The 15592-nt window shown below is 46.7% G+C and overlaps 1 protein-coding gene across 4 annotated transcripts in view; it reads left to right on the forward strand.

Moving 5' to 3' along the window:
• The first annotated feature begins 3659 nt into the window (after positions 1-3659).
• Positions 3660-15592, forward strand: part of SRPK2 (SRSF protein kinase 2) — a 93579-nt gene continuing 81646 nt past the window's right edge. For 2 of the 4 annotated variants that reach the window (XM_081878483.1, XM_081878486.1), the window contains exons 1-2: positions 3748-3778; positions 3944-4040. In XM_081878483.1, the coding sequence (XP_081734609.1) occupies positions 3763-3778; positions 3944-4040 (113 nt within the window). In that variant the 5' untranslated portion in view covers positions 3748-3762. Of the gene's footprint in view, positions 3779-3943; positions 4041-15592 lie in introns of those variants that run through there. The other 2 variants (XM_081878484.1, XM_081878485.1) reach the window with 2 other exon arrangements.

Consider the following 15592-nt stretch of genomic DNA (forward strand, 5'->3'; position numbering starts at 1 on the left):
TTGTATGTCATAGACTCAAAGTAAAGTAAAGTAAAGTAAAGTATGTTTTGGGGTACAATTAAATTGCAGCAAGTTAATGTTCCGTCCACATCCACTATCAGTGGCAGCAGACCTCTGAATACCAGTTAGGCAGATTGCTGTGGGGCTCAGATTCTGCTTGTGAGCATCTGGTCAACCACTGTGAGAAAAGGTTGCTGGACTAAATGGGTCATTGAGTTGATCCAGCAGTTCTTACGTATTTTAGTCTATTATTATTTTCAACCACTATGATGGGCACCATTTGAATTTTCTGCCCTGGCACAAAATATATTGTGGCAGTGACTCCTTCACCAAGGCAAGAGATCTGTATCTAGGGTGTCTATACACGCTGGATTTTACTGTTTACAAGCCACAGGAAACTCGGTGACATTAGGTATTGCAATGGTGTGCAAAATGTATGCAGCTGTTCCATGCTTTTCATAACTAGGATAAATTGCCACATGAATGGTTATCGCATGGTACTCCAGAGTTCATATACAACCATAGGAAGCTGCCTTATGTCAGGCCAGGCCCTCGTCTGCCTCAGTGCTGACTATTTTGTCTATTGCAAGGGAGTCTAAGCAGAGATCATCTCAATCCTGGCAGCAAGAATACTCATCGCAAAGTACTGGAAGACACAAGATCTACCCACCATGGAAGAATGGCAGATGAAGGTGATGGACTATATGGGTTTGGCAGAGATGACGAGCAGAATCCGAGACCAGGGAAGAGAAACGGCGGAAGAGGACTGGAAAAAATTTAAAGACTATCTAAATAAATATTCAAAAATTAGTGAATGTTAGATTGATGCTGGATGAGAAAATTAGGGGTTAATAGCGGTAATGGTTAAGTTAAAAGAAAATGAGTGTTATTAAAATTAAGTTAAAAGTAAGGGAAGGATTTGTTGACCAATTAATTAGACATGAGAATACAGAAAGGGAAGTCGGGAAAGTAAGTTATAAGAAATTAAGAGTTGAAATTATATGTGTTGTATGTTTTTATTTATGTTTTATGTTTTGTTTGTTTTGATAAAAATTTGTGGAAACTTCAATAAAAATTATATATATATATATAAAAGATCATCTCAATCCTGCTACCTGAGATCTCTTTACAACTGAAGGTAATGAAACCAAGGATCACAGGAATTGAAGCTGAGACCTTCTGCACGCAAGGCATATGCTCTGCCCACTGAACTATGAACCTTCTGTAAAGCCAAACATAATCCACCTGCAAACTAATGATAACTCTGCATATGCGAAAGCAGTGTTATAATTAAATGGAAGACCTACTCCCTGTTTTGCAGGGCTTTTTTATACCTGACCTCAAAAGGCAGGACCCTGACTGACTTCAGCAATGCGCTGGGGTGTTGTTTGGGTTTTTAGGTAGCGTTCGTCGCTGTTGGCTTTTTGCATTTTCGATCATGTTGCGATATATGTGGAACTTCTATTTGGCTGTGTTTTTTAAAATGTTTTCTTTACTGTTCAGTCAGTAGATCAGAAGACACCTAATCTCAGGGTTGTTGGTTCGAGCCCCACCTTGGCATAGCTGTCAACTTACAGATTTGAAAATAAGGGACCAGCAGCCTCGAAAATAAGGGATCAGCAGCCAAAATAAGGGATTTTACTGAGCTTATACAGAAATCCGGCACTCATGGAGCCATGCTGCTTTTGCTGCCACTGACTGTGTTTTGCAGGGGGTTGGACTAAATGATCCTAAGGATCTACAACTCTGACCAAAGAAGAGTGGCAGACAAAACTGATGAACGACGTCGAGATGGCAAAGCTTACAGGCAGAATTAGAAACCAGGAAGAGGACCTCTTTAATAAAGAATGGGGAAAGTTTATAATTTAGTTGAAAAACTATTGTAAAGAGTTACATACATTGGTAGGATTGACAGAAAACTTGTAGTAAAAATTTGAACTATGGCTGGACAAATGATTTATAAAAATAGAGTTATGCAAGGGATGCAGAGGGGGAAATCACTACATTAAGATGCTGCACTGGTTGGAGGGGATGCTAAGCAGCACGGGGCTGCCGTCGTCCTGGAGCGAGGAGTTCCACTGGCCCTTCCCCACCCAAAAGAGAGGGAGGGAGACTCTCGCCCATGCCGCCCGCGAGCCCGGCATGATGTGCTTGCGGCGCTGCGGCGGCTGTTGAAGCGCTGCCCTTCTGCGTCCCTCCCCATCCCCTCCTCTTCTTCCTCCCTCAGGCTGCCTCCTCAGCTGCCGCCGCCTCCGGCTTCCCCGGTAGAGCTGCGGAAATCTCGCAAGAGAGGGGCTGCCTGACCGCCCGCCGCCATCCGTCTCCTCACGACGCGCCCCGGAGGGGGAAAAGGGAGAGACGGAGATGCGGCAGCTCATGCGTGCGCTCTCTCGCGTGGCGGAGGACCCCGAGCCGCTGCTTCCATCCTGCGCCGGGCAAGCATGAAACCTGGGAAATTTAAGGGACATCATCAATAAGGAACAGCAGCGGGATACGGTGCTGGGATAAGGGAGTTTCCCGCCAAATAAGGGACGGTTGACAGCTATGCACCTTGGGCAAAAAGATTCCTGCATTGCACGGGGTCAGACTAGAGTGTTTCCCAACCTTGTGCCTCCAGCTGTTTTTGAACTACAACTCCCATCATCCCTAACTAGCAAGACCAGTGGCAAGGGATGATGGCAATTGTAGTCCAAAAACAGCTGGAGGCACAAGGTTGGGAAACACTCTCGTGGTCCTTTCCCAACTTCACGATTCCACGTTGTGAGCTGCCTCGAGCATGCTCTGAACAGTGGAAAGGCGGCAAACGAAACAAAACCATGCGCGTCTGTTCTTAAGCGACTGCTTTCCAGAAACGAGGGCTGCCAACTTTTGCTCATTTCTGTCACTCAGCCCACGTGTTATTCTTTTAAAAAAATAATATTTATTCAGAGTTTAAGAGTTACAAAGAGAAAAAAAGAAAACAATACAAAATACAAAAAAAGAATACAAGAGAGAAAAAATAAATAAATAAAAATACATTCGCTTAAAAAAGAAAAAGAACAGATTAAACCTTTACAGAACTTTCTTCCTTTACTTATTTCCTTGACCTCCTCACACCTCCCAATTTTGTATTTTAGCTCAAATCGTTTTTTCGGCAAATCCTTCCAACCTTATTTTCATTTCAGTAATTTAATTTAATATATTATAGTTAACGTCCTCTCTTTCATCCATTTCATCAACTCATTTTTACTTAATCCTTTTATATCATTTCTACCAAAACCACCTAATTTTCTTTTTCCAACACCTTTCTAACAGTCCTCAATTTTACAATATTTTTGAAGACACACTTTAAATTTTTTCCCAATCTTCTTCCATGCGCGCCTGTTCTTAAGCGACTGCTTTCCAGAAACGAGGGCTGCCAACTTTTTGCTCATTTCTGTCACTCAGCCCACGTGTTCAGGCCCACCAGCAACAGAAGCCGCGCGGGTTTAATAATAAGCCAGCGGCGGCCGCCAACGCCTTTGCAAGGCGGGCTGGAAGGAAACCTCGGGCTTCCCTGGCGGGCACCTGCCGCCCTCTCTAGGCCTCCCTCCGGTTGCCTAGCGACCATCCCCCTCCGGCTCCCGCGGGCCAACTACGCATGCGCGCCGAGTCCGGGCGCTCCTTCTCCTCAGCCGGCGCCCGCTGTTGAGGCCGGCGAGGAGCAGCAGCAGCAGCGGGGCCGATGTGCCGTGAGGCGCTGGGCGCGGCGGCCCCACGACGACGACGGCGGTGTCCTCGGCTATGAGCTCCCGGAGAGGTACCGTGGGCGGGCGGTCGCCGTCCCCAGAGGACGTGGCGGGGTTGGCGGGGTCTCCCCGTCCTTCTCCTCACGGGGAGCGTGAGGCGCCGCCGCCGCCGCCGCCGCCGCCGCCTCTCCCCTCACCAGCCTCCCTCTCTCCCTCTCTCTCTCTCTCTCGCCCAGCAGTGCTGGCCCTGCAGGCCCGGAGGCGCCGCGCCAAGCCCCCTGCGCCGCCCGGCAGGAAAGAGAAGCACCCGCCCCCGCCGCCGACAAACAAAAAGTGAGTTTCTTATCCCTGGGGGGGGGGGGAGCGCACCTCCTCCCGCTCCGTCCCGGGCAAACGCTTCTCCCGCCTCGCGGTGTCGAAGTCGCGCCGGCTGCTGCTGCTGGGAGCCCGTACTTTAAAAAAAAAAATATATATAAATTTCTGCCGCCTTGTTGACACGCGTTTTCCTTTTCCTGGCGCTGTTGGGGATATTTGCGTGTTTGCGCCTCTCCAGTGGTGTAGCGTGGGGGGTGCAGGGGGGGCCGGCCGCACCGGGCGCAACATCTGGGGGTTAGAGTTAGGGGGCGCAAATCCACGGGTTAGGGGGCGCACATCCACGGGTTAGGGGGCGCACATCCACGGGTTAGGGGGCGCAAATCCACGGGTTAGGGGGCACAAATTACTTGCCTTGCCCCGGGTGCTGACAACCCACACTACGCCACTGGGGGTTAGAGTTAGGGGGCGCAAATCCACGGGTTAGGGGGCGCAAATCCACGGGTTAGGGGGCGCAAATTACTTGCCTTGCCCCGGGTGCTGACAACCCACACTACACCACTGGGGGTTAGAGTTAGGGGGCGCAAATCCACGGGTTAGGGGGCGCAAATCCACAGGTTAGGGGGCGCAAATTACTTGCCTTGCCCCGGGTGCTGACAACCCACGCTACGCCACTGCGCCTCTCGCTGCAGCAGCCGTTTTTCGTCAGGGCGGCCGGATCTCAACGGGCACGGAGGATTTTCTGTGTTTGTGGGTCAGGCTCGCTAGACGATTTCCAGAACAGCCCCCTCTCTCTCCCTCCCGTCTCCTCCTCCATACATATCGGCTCTTGCAAATTGTGCATATATGTTCCTTTCCTGCCTTGGACAACTATTTTTCTCATGCTGCTCCTTGCAGTCGTATGCTACCCTTCCTGATGTTCTTGCATGTATGCATTAAGGATTAATGCGTATGCCACCCTGCATCTGAAATCCTAGGGTGCTTCATAGCACAAAGTACAAAATGGGAAAACAAAATACATAAAAACAAAATACATAATAAAACAAAGCAATAACACTCCCCCCCTCGGACATCATGCTATACTTATACCCAGCCCTAAGGCTGATGGCTGGTTACAGCACTTCCTTATTTCAGTCTGAAAACAATTCTATGAATTAGGTCACTGTTTTTGTGGTGAACTAAGATGGAGCAAGAATGGCTAGCCTTCCAAAACAATCTGTTGTTGTGCTTGAGACTTCTCAGTTTTGAAGTCTAGCTCTATGTCCATTGGGCCATCAGTCAAGTGGTACCAAAACTTCTTTCCCATGGACCACTGTGTGAGCTGTGTTAGATGCAGTATAATTTTTAATTATATTTTTACTGCTTTTAGTGTATATGTATTTTATTGCATTGCATTTATTGCATTACAACTTGAATTCTATAGAATAAATATTTTAATAAATAAAATAGAAGACACAGAATAAACAATAAAATACAATTAAAATCAGTATATATATATATATATATATATAGCAATAGGTTTGCTGTTTTCAAGCAGAATTAAACTTGTGGAGCATTTGAAACCAGTTTAGGAACTCCTTTTCAAGTGCATGTTTACCGCACAGCTGGCTGTACCGGACAAATTTTTTTTAGTCTGCTTTAATTTTTGTATCTTTTGTATTTGAATAGGGGTGTTTCATAGTTCTTTTCAGTAGTATGTATTTATACACCAATTGCTACATTATCTATGTACCTTTAAGTCAAATAATTCAAATAAGATACGTACTCATATTACTAATAGGATAACTTTTCATATTTCTGTGGCCTAGTTCTTGCTGAAGTTGTCAAGTTGTATCCTGGTTGCACAACTTCAGACACTATTGAAGGGATTCAATTACTGATTGCTTTTCCTCCACAGAGGGAGAGGTGGTGTAGCCTAGTCTTCTCGTTGACATTATAGCTTTCGAGATCAATCTTTCTTTTGTCTAGAGCAGTGTTTCCCAACCTTTTTTGGGCAAAGGCACACTTGTTTCATGAAAAAAATCTCGAGGCACACCACCATTAGAAAATGTTTAAAAAATTAACTCTGTGCCTATATTGACTATATATAAAGTACAGTGGTGCCCCGCAAGACGAATGCCTCGCTAAACGAAAAACCCGCAAGACGAAAGGGTTTTCCGATTTTTTAGCGGCTTCGCAAGACGAATTTCCCTATGGGCTTGCTTCGCAAGACGAAAGCCCATAGGGAAATCTCCGGGACAGCGGGGAACCCTCCTCCCACCGCAAGCCCTGGGAACAGAGGAGAAGCTGCGCACCTTCCCCTCTGTTCCCGGACCTGTCCTGAAGGCCTGCGGCGGGAGGAGGGCTTTCCTCCCCACCGCCAACATTCAGAATGCTGTTCTGAATGTTGGCGGTGGGGAGGAAAAACCCTCCTCCCACCGCAAGCCCCGGGAAGAGAGGAGAAGCTGCGCGCCTTCCCCTCTGTTCTGGGACCTGTCCTGAAGGCTTGCGGTGGGAGGTCCGGGAACAGAAGAGAAGGCGCACAGCTTCTCCTCTCTTCCCGGGGCTTGCGGTGGGAGGAGGGTTTTTCCTCCCCACCGCCAACATTCAGAACAGCATTCTGAATGTTGGCGGTGGGGAGGAAAGCCCTCCTCCCGCTGCAAGCCTTCAGGACAGGTCCGGGGCAGCAGGCTGCTATCCGCAGCTTGGAGAGCCCTGCGGGGAAGTCCTGCAGGGCTCTCCAAGCTGTGAATGTCTGCCCCGCGCGAGGGGCGCTCTGCTTAAGAGCGCCCCTCGTGCAGGGCAGCAGGCTGCTATCTGCAGCTCGGAGAGCCCTGCGGGGAAGTCCGGCAGGGCTCCCCAAGCTGCAGATGTCTGCCCCGCCCAAGGAGCGCTCTGCTTAAGAGCACCCCTCGTGCGGGGCAGCAGGCTGCTATCCGCAGCTTGGAAAGCCCTGCGGGGAAGTCCTGCAGGGCTCCCCAAGCTGCAGATGTCTGCCCCGCCCAAGGGGCGCTCTGCTTAAGAGCACCCCTCGTGGGGGGCAGCAGGCTGCTATCCGCAGCTTGGAGAGCCCTGCGGGGAAGTCCTGCAGGGCTCCCCAAGCTGCAGATGTCTGCCCCGCCCAAGGGGCGCTCTGCTTAAGAGCACCCCTCGTGGGGGGCAGCAGGCTGCTATCCGCAGCTTGGAAAGCCCTGCGGGGAAGTCCTGCAGGGCTCCCCAAGCTGCAGATGTCTGCCCCGCGCGAGGGGCGCTCTGCTTAAGAGCACCCCTCGTGCGGGGCAGCAGGCTGCTATCCGCAGCTTGGAGAGCCCTGCGGGGAAGTCCTGCAGGGCTCCCTAAGCTGCAGATGTCTGCCCCGCGCGGAGCTCCCGCCGGGCGCGCAAGGCTTGGGGCGGCAGCCTGTTGCCCGAAGCACAGGGAGCCCTCCGGAGGGCTCCCCGTGCTTCGGGCGAGTGTCTGCAAGCCTTGCGCGCCCGGCAGGAGCTCCCGCCAGGCGCGCAAGGCTTGGGGCGGCAGCCTGTTGCCCGAAGCACAGGGAGCCCTCCGGAGGGCTCCCCGTGCTTCGGGCGAGTGTCTGCAAGGCTTGCGCGCCCGGCAGGAGCTCCCGCCGGGCGCGCAAGGCTTGGGGCGGCAGCCTGTTGCCCGAAGCACGGGGAGCCCTCCGGAGGGCTCCCCGTGCTTCGGGCGAGTGTCTGCAAGGCTTGCGCGCCCGGCAGGAGCTCCCGCCGGGCGCGCAAGGCTTGGGGCGGCAGCCTGTTGCCCGAAGCACGCGGAGCCCTCCGAAGGGCGCCCCGTGCTCCGCGCTGCCAGCTGCCGCCCCAAGCCTTGCGCTCTCGCCCGCCTCCTTCCCACGGCACACCAGGCAACGTCTGGCGGCACACTAGTGTGCCGCGGAACACCGGTTGGGAAACACTGGTCTAGAGAAGCATTCAGTAACATCACCTCTTTCCTGCAGTTTTTGTTTATTTCCTGATGGTGCTGGTAGAATTTCTTTTTTGATACTGGCTGTTGCCTCTTGGTATCCCATCTTGTTGTTTCAGGCAAGTCAACATTTGCATGAAGCTTCTGTCTCTCCTGTGCATCTCAATCCAGGGAGATTGTTGTAATTGTGTGCCTGGAGCTGGTAATGGACTGGATGAGAGCAAACAAACTGAAGTTCATCCAGACTACCAGAACTTTGAAATCTTCCATATAGGCCTTTCTCTGACCTGCCAAAAACATGAAAGGGCCTTTTTAGTGGCTGCACCTGATATTTTAAACTTTCTTCTTTCAATAGATTCTTTAAGCTCTCTCTCTTTTGTTGATTCCCAACCGAGCAAGGTCATTTTTATACAGACAAGCCTATGGCCTAAGGTTAGAATAGTAGAGTTGGAAGGGACTCCAAGGGTCATCTAGTCTAACCAGGTTAATCTGCCAGCTGTACTGTTCAAATTTTAGCTGCTGTTTTATGTCTTGATTTTTAATGTTTTGACTTTTTGGATGTGCTTATGTTTAATTTTATTCTTTTAAGCTTTGTACACCCAGTTAATATGTACATAGTGTACTTTTATCCCTGGTTGGGGAAGTGGTGTATACACATTAGGCACAATCCATATCTATCCTGTATCATTTCTATTTGTTTCTTATGAAATATGGCATTCTTATGCTTCCCCCTCAGCTTCAATCTGAATTGAGAAATAGAACAATTTATGTACATTTTAAGCTAGTAATGTGTACACAACTTTTCTATACTGTTGAGTGCTATTTCCAGAAATCAGAATACAGTGGTGCCTCGCAAGGCGAAATAAATCCGTTCCGTGAGGCTCTTCGTATAGCGGTTTTTTTGTCTTGTGAAGAAAGCCCATTGACAGCTTAGCGGATTAGCGCTATTAGCAGTTTAGCGGCTTTTAGCGGATCAGCTGATAAGCGGCTTATCAGCGGATCAGCTGATAAGCGGCTTAGGGCTTAGGAAAAGGGGGAAAAAAGGGAAAAAACCCCGCAGGAACTCGCAATACATTATCGTCTTGCGAAGCAAGCCCATAGGGAAATTCGTTTTGCGAAGCGCCTCCAAAACGGAAAACCCTTTCGTCTAGCGGGTTTTCCGTCTTGCGAGGCATTCGTCTTGCGGGGCACCACTGTAAATAAATCTCTGTCTTATTTTATAAGGAAACTTTATTTTACATAGATGTCTGATGTACCGTCTCTCCTTCTGGTTATTCTTTACCATCTCCACTGTTCTATCCCTTGTCTCTTGGGTTCTTTTGAGATATTTCTATATTTGTATGAAATATATTGTCTCCCTCTTAATAGAGGACTTCTGCTTTTAGGAAAGAGTCATTCCTCTTGAGTGTGTCATTTTTACATGATTAATGTTTTTGTTAATTTATAATCCTCCACTACTCCATATCAGAATGTTTAAAATTTGTTATTTGGGGAAATTTACTTGTCCTCAATGTAACTGTGTTTTCCCAGGACAAATTCTGCTGAGTTTGTGTTGTCACCATACCTGCTGGATTGACCACTGCTTAATTCTTCTTTTTTAGATGTTCCACAAGATTTGGAGTCCATTGGGTGGTCACCTTATAGATTAGTGCAACATGTTACCACAAAATTTGTATTCTAGACAGTTGCATTTTGCTTTTTGAAGTTGTAGTTATTATCCGTTATGCTATAAACAGTACACCTATTCTCTTGGATTTCTTTCCTTTTTCTTATTGTCCCAGTGTATAGCATTTGTTTTTGTTGTCTTAGAGTACCATATCTGGCTATACTACCCTTGCCAGTGCAACTGTGGCATAGAATTGGCCCTAAATGTCTCGCTCAGCATTAAGTTACAAGAAGGCTGACTCCCATCTTCTAGTGAGTATTGCTGCTGAAATCAAGAGGCTTCGCAAAACACTTTTTTCCTGAGAAACAAAGACTCTTGCTATTGAATACACAGGACTAGCTTATTTATTGCAAACAAAATATAGTTGTTGTCTAGAGGTCCCTGTCACAAGATCCATAGTACTTTTTTTGCTTGTATTACATTTTCGTTTAAGAGATTCCCTCTACCTGATCCTTAGTTTGAAAAATAATATTAGCAAATTGAATCTGACCCAGTATTATACAAAGATAAATGTTTTAACCACGAAGCAAAATAATAGCAACACTAATGTCCAAAACAAGTTTCCTTGTGCAGTTTTGTTACCATGTGTCTTCCTCAACATGTTCCATTAATAATGCCTCTCAGCTTCTGTGACCATGCCAGAGAATGTATAATTCTAAGGCTCTCTCATATAATGCTAAATCATGGCAGTACATGTGAACATGGCTATTAAATATCTGTGCATTGTCAATAATTTTATACATTTGCCCACTCATTTAATACATTTAGTTGTGTACCGTATTTTTCGCACCATAGGACGCACCGGACAATAGGACGCACCTTGTTTTAGAGGGGGGAGAACAAGGGAAAAAAATTCTTCTGCTCTCTGCCCAGCGCCCCTTCAGCGAAGCGGCAGGAAGCGCTGCGCAGAGAGTGGGAGAATTTTCCCCCTTTTGTTTTCCCGCTCTAAAACAAGGTGCCGTTTAAGGTGCGTTCAGGCGGCTACCTTGGAAGCCTGGAGAGCGAGAGGGGTAGGTGCGCACTGACCCCTCTCACTCTCCAGGCTTCAGGTTCCTTTCGACCTGCTCTTTGGGGCTGGCGGGGGAAGCCCACCACCAGCCCCAAAGAGCAGGTCAGGGAGCAGTGGCGGTAGGCGCGCGTCACCTCTCCAGCCGGGAGAGGGTCGCGGGGGGCTGCTTTAGCCCCGTGCGTGCTCTCCCGGCTGGAGAGGTGACGCGCGCCTATGGACGGTCCTGCCATATGCGCGCGTCACCTCTCCAGCCGGGAGAGGGTCGCGGGGGGGCTGCTTTAGCCCCGTGCGTGCTTTCCCGGCTGGAGAGGTGACGCGCGCCTATGGAGGCTCCTGCCATAGGTGCGCGTCACCTCTCCAGCCGGGAGAGGGTCGCGGGGGGCTGCTTTAGCCCCGTGCGTGCTTTCCCGGCTGGAGAGGTGACGCGCGCCTATGGCAGGAGCCTCCATAGCCGAGCGTCACCTCTCCAGCCGGGAGAGCGCACGCGGGACTAAAGCAGCCCCCCGCGACCGTCTCCCGGCTGGAGACGCGGGGCTGGGGCGGGGGAAGCCCCAGCTTCCCCCTCCCCCAGAACGGGACCCAGAGCCATGCCAAAGCTGCGCGCAGCTTTGGCATCGCTCTGGGAGCTTGCGGGGCTGGGGGAGGAGGAAGCCCTCCGCCAGCCTCCAAACCATGTCGGGAGACAGCGGGAGGGCGTGCTGCGCCTCTCCCGCTGTCTCCCGAGTTTGCGGGGCTGGCGACGGGGAGGAGCAGGCTTCCCCCCCCGCCAACCTTCTAGCCAAGTCGGGGGACAGCGGGAAGTGCGCGCTACGCCTCTCCCGCTGTCTCCCGAGTTTGCGGGGCTGGCGACGGGGAGGAGCAGGCTTCTCCCCCCGCCAGCCTTCTAACCAAGTCGGGGGACAGCGGGATGGCGGCATTCCGCCTCCCCGCTGTCCCCCGAGCTTGTGGGGCTGGCGGTGGGGCTCTCCTGAAGCCTGGAGAGCGAGAGGGATCGGTGCGCACCGACCCCTCTCGCTCTCCAGCTTCAGCGAAAGCCTGCATTCGCACCATAGGACGCACACACATTTCCCCTTCATTTTTGGAGGGGAAAAAGTGCGTCCTATGGTGCGAAAAATACGGTAATTTGTTTTTTTGTTTTGTTTTTTTTAAATAAATTTTTTATTAATTTTCCAATTTTTAACACTAAACAACAACAACACACAAACATCAACAAATACGAACACACACAAAAAATATCATTTCTTAACCTCATTTTCATACGCCTCGTTTCTCATACTTCCCCATACCTCACCCTTTTTGCATCCTTATTTTACAGTTTTTCAACAACCCTTTTTGCCAATTAAATTTAAACTCATTGTCATTCTCAATTTCACCTTAAATCATCAAACAGTTTTAGCTGCAATTCTGCATCTTCCTTCCCCTTGACATTTTATCACTCCTCTATTTTACAACAGTTCTTAAGATATAGTTTAAACTTTTTCCAATCTTCCTCCACTGTCTCTTTCTCTTGGTCGCGGATTCTGCCGGTCATTTCTGCCAGTCCCATAAAGTCAATCACTTTCGTCTGCCATTCTTCCAGTGTGGGTAATTCTTGTGTCTTCCAATACTTTGCTAGAAGAATCCTTGCTGCTGTAGTGGCGTACATAAAGAAAATCTTATCCCTCTTTGAAACCAATTGGCCAACCATGCCCAGGAGAAATGCCTCCGGTTTCTTTTGAAAAGTACATTTAAGTACCTTCTTAATTTCATTATAAATCATTTCCCAGAAGGCCTTAATCCTTGGGCAGGTCCACCAAAGGTGAAAGAAGGTACCTTCGGCTTCATTACATTTCCAACATTTATTATTGGGCAAATGGTAAATCTTCGCGAGCTTGACTGGGGTCATGTACCACCTGTAAATCATTTTCATAATATTTTCTTTTAAGGCATTACATGCCGTAAATTTAGTACCGGTGGTCCATAACTGTTCCCAGTCCGCAAGCATAATGTCATGACCTATGTCCTGTGCCCATTTAATCATAGCTGACTTAACAGTTTCATCTATTGTATTCCACTTCAGCAATAGGTTATACATTCTTGATAAATTCTTAGTATTGGGTTCTAACAATTCTGTCTCTAGTTTCGATTTCTCCACCTGGAAACCAATTTTCCTGTCTTGTTTAAAAGTCTCCATTATTTGATAATAATGGAGCCAATCTCGTACTTTAGACTTTATTTTCTCATAGCTCTGTAGTTTAAATTTACCACTTTCTTGTTCTAAAATTTCAAAATATTTTGGCCATTTAGGTTCCATGTTAAGTTTCTTCACCTCCTTAGCTTCCATAGGTGATAGCTACCTAGGAGTTTTATTTTCCAGCAAATCCTTATATCGAATCCAAACGTTATATAATGCTTTTCTGACAATATGGTTTTTAAAACCCTTATGAACTTTAACCTTGTCATACCATATATATGCATGCCAACCAAACCTATTGTCAAATCCTTCCAAATCCAACGTGTCTGCATTCTCAAGAAGTAGCCAGTCTTTCAGCCAGCAGAAAGCTGCCGATTCATAGTACAGTCTTAAGTCCGGCAGGGCAAACCCCCCTCTTTCTTTTGCATCAGTAAGTATCTTAAATTTTATTCTGGGCTTTTTGCCCTGCCAGACAAATTTAGATATATCTTTCTGCCACTTCTTGAAACAATCTAATTTATCCACAATTTGTAATGTCTGAAACAAAAATAACATTCTAGGCAGTACATTCATTTTGATCACTGCAATTCGGCCTAACAAGGAAAGCTTCAAGTTCGACCATATTTCTAGATCTTTCTTTACCTCTGTCCAACATTTGTCATAATTGTCTTTAAATAAATTCACATTTTTAGATGTCATGTTAATTCCCAAATATTTTACTTTCTTTGCCACCATTAACCCAGTTTCATTTTGAAAACTCTTTCAAAATTTGTTAATTTTTTTCCCAAAACTCTAGTTTTTTGTTTGTTCAACTTAAATCCTGCCACCTGACCAAAGACTTGAATTAACTCTAAAACTCTTTTTGTACTAGTGTCTGGCTCTTGTAAAGTCAATACTAAGTCGTCTGCAAATGCCTTCAATTTATAATGTTTGGCTCCGACCTGAACTCCTTTTACCAGCTGATCCCCCCTGATCATATTCAACAAAACCTCCAGGACTGATATAAAAAGTAATGGGGATATTGGGCACCCCTGCCGTGTCCCTTTTTCTATAGAAAGTTCATCAGTAACCACATTATTTACAATTAGCTTTGCCTTTTGTTCAGAATATATTGCACCTATACCATTTTCAAACCTTTGGCCGACCCCCATCCCATGGAGATTCTTCTTCATGAAGTTCCAAGAAATGTTATCAAAGGCTTTCTCCGCGTCCACAAAAATTAAGACTGCCTTTGTATTAATATTTACAGTCAGCAGTTCCATTATGTCAATTATATTCCTTACATTATCTGATAAATGTCTTCCTGGGAGAAAGCCTGCCTGGTCCTTATGAATCTCCTCCACCAACACCCTCTTCAGTCTTTTTGCTAAAATGTCAGCAAATATTTTGTAATCCACATTAAGTAATGATATAGGGCGGTAGTTCTTGATCTGATTTTTTTCAGTTTCAGTCTTTGGTATAAGTGTAATGAAAGCTTCTTTCCACGATTTGTGTGCCTTTCCCCCCTCTAATATTTCATTACAAACCTCCTTAAGCGGCTGTATTAACCATTCCTTCAATGCTTTATAGTATCTGGAGGTTAGTCCATCTGGTCCTGGAGATTTCCCTAGTTGCATATTTTGAATGGCACCCTCTATTTCTTGATCTGTTATTTTCTCATTTAGAGCCAACATATTTTGTTGCGAAATTTTTTGTAATCCATATTTCTTAAGAAAATCTTCTATATCTCCTTCGTTTTCCGGCCCTTGTGCATATAATCTTCTAAAGTAGCTCTGAAAACAGTTGCTGATCTCATTTGGTTTAAAAATGTTCTTTCCATCCACCTCCAAGCTTGTGACTGTGTTCAATTTCTGTCTCTTCTTCAGTTGCCATGCTAGAAGTTTCCTACATTTGTCCGCTGATTCGAATGTCCTCTGTCTCATTTGCTTGATTTTCCATTCTATCTCCTGGTTCATCAGTTCCATATACTACATCTGATAAAACTTAATTTCTCTCAAAATCTCATGAGACTTTGGTTTAGACCTCAATTTCTTTTCTCCTCCTTTTATTTTTTCCAGAATCTTATCTTTCTTCTCATTTTGTTTCTTTCTCTTTAAAGAATTCTGTTGTATTAGGAAACCTCGCATCACGGCCTTGCTTGCGTCCCAAATCACTCTTTTCTCGACATCTGTCCTCAGATTAATCTCAAAGTAGTCCTTCAAGGTTTTTTGGGCCTTTTTATAAATCTCAGCATCTCTAAATAGGGTGTCATTCATTCTCCATCTAAAGGAACCAGCTGTTGTTAGTTTCATTTCCATCTTTACTGCGTTATGGTTGGAGCATGTCTTTGGGCAGATTTCCACTTTTTTTATCTTTGGAGCCATTCCACTAGTAGTCCATATTTGATCTATTCTTGTCCATGTCATCTGTGCCTCTGAAAAGAATGTTCCCTCTCTCTCAAGAGGGTTTCTTGTTCTTCAGATATCAATCAAGTCCATATTTTCGGTCATTTCAAAGAAAGTCTTAGGTAGTCTCCCATCCTTAGAAACCACCTGTCTTTGTGCTTTGTCCATATTTGTGGAAACCACGCCATTCATATCTCCTAATAAGATCACCTTATAATCCAGATAGTCCATTAATGTCTCATGCAATTTCTTGTAAAATTCTGCCTTCCATTCATTTGGTGCATAAATGCCAACTGTCAAAAAAATTTCTCCTTGGATTTGTATCTCAATTGCCAAAATTCTTCCATGCTCATCTTTAAAAATCAGTTTTGGGGCCAATTTCTCCTTTGCATAGATCACCACTCCTCTTTTCTTAACTTTATCTGATGAAATAAATTCCTG

Source organism: Podarcis erhardii (assembly GCF_964252035.2).
Source record: "Podarcis erhardii genome assembly, chromosome: 10".
Classification (NCBI taxonomy): domain Eukaryota; kingdom Metazoa; phylum Chordata; class Lepidosauria; order Squamata; family Lacertidae; genus Podarcis; species Podarcis erhardii.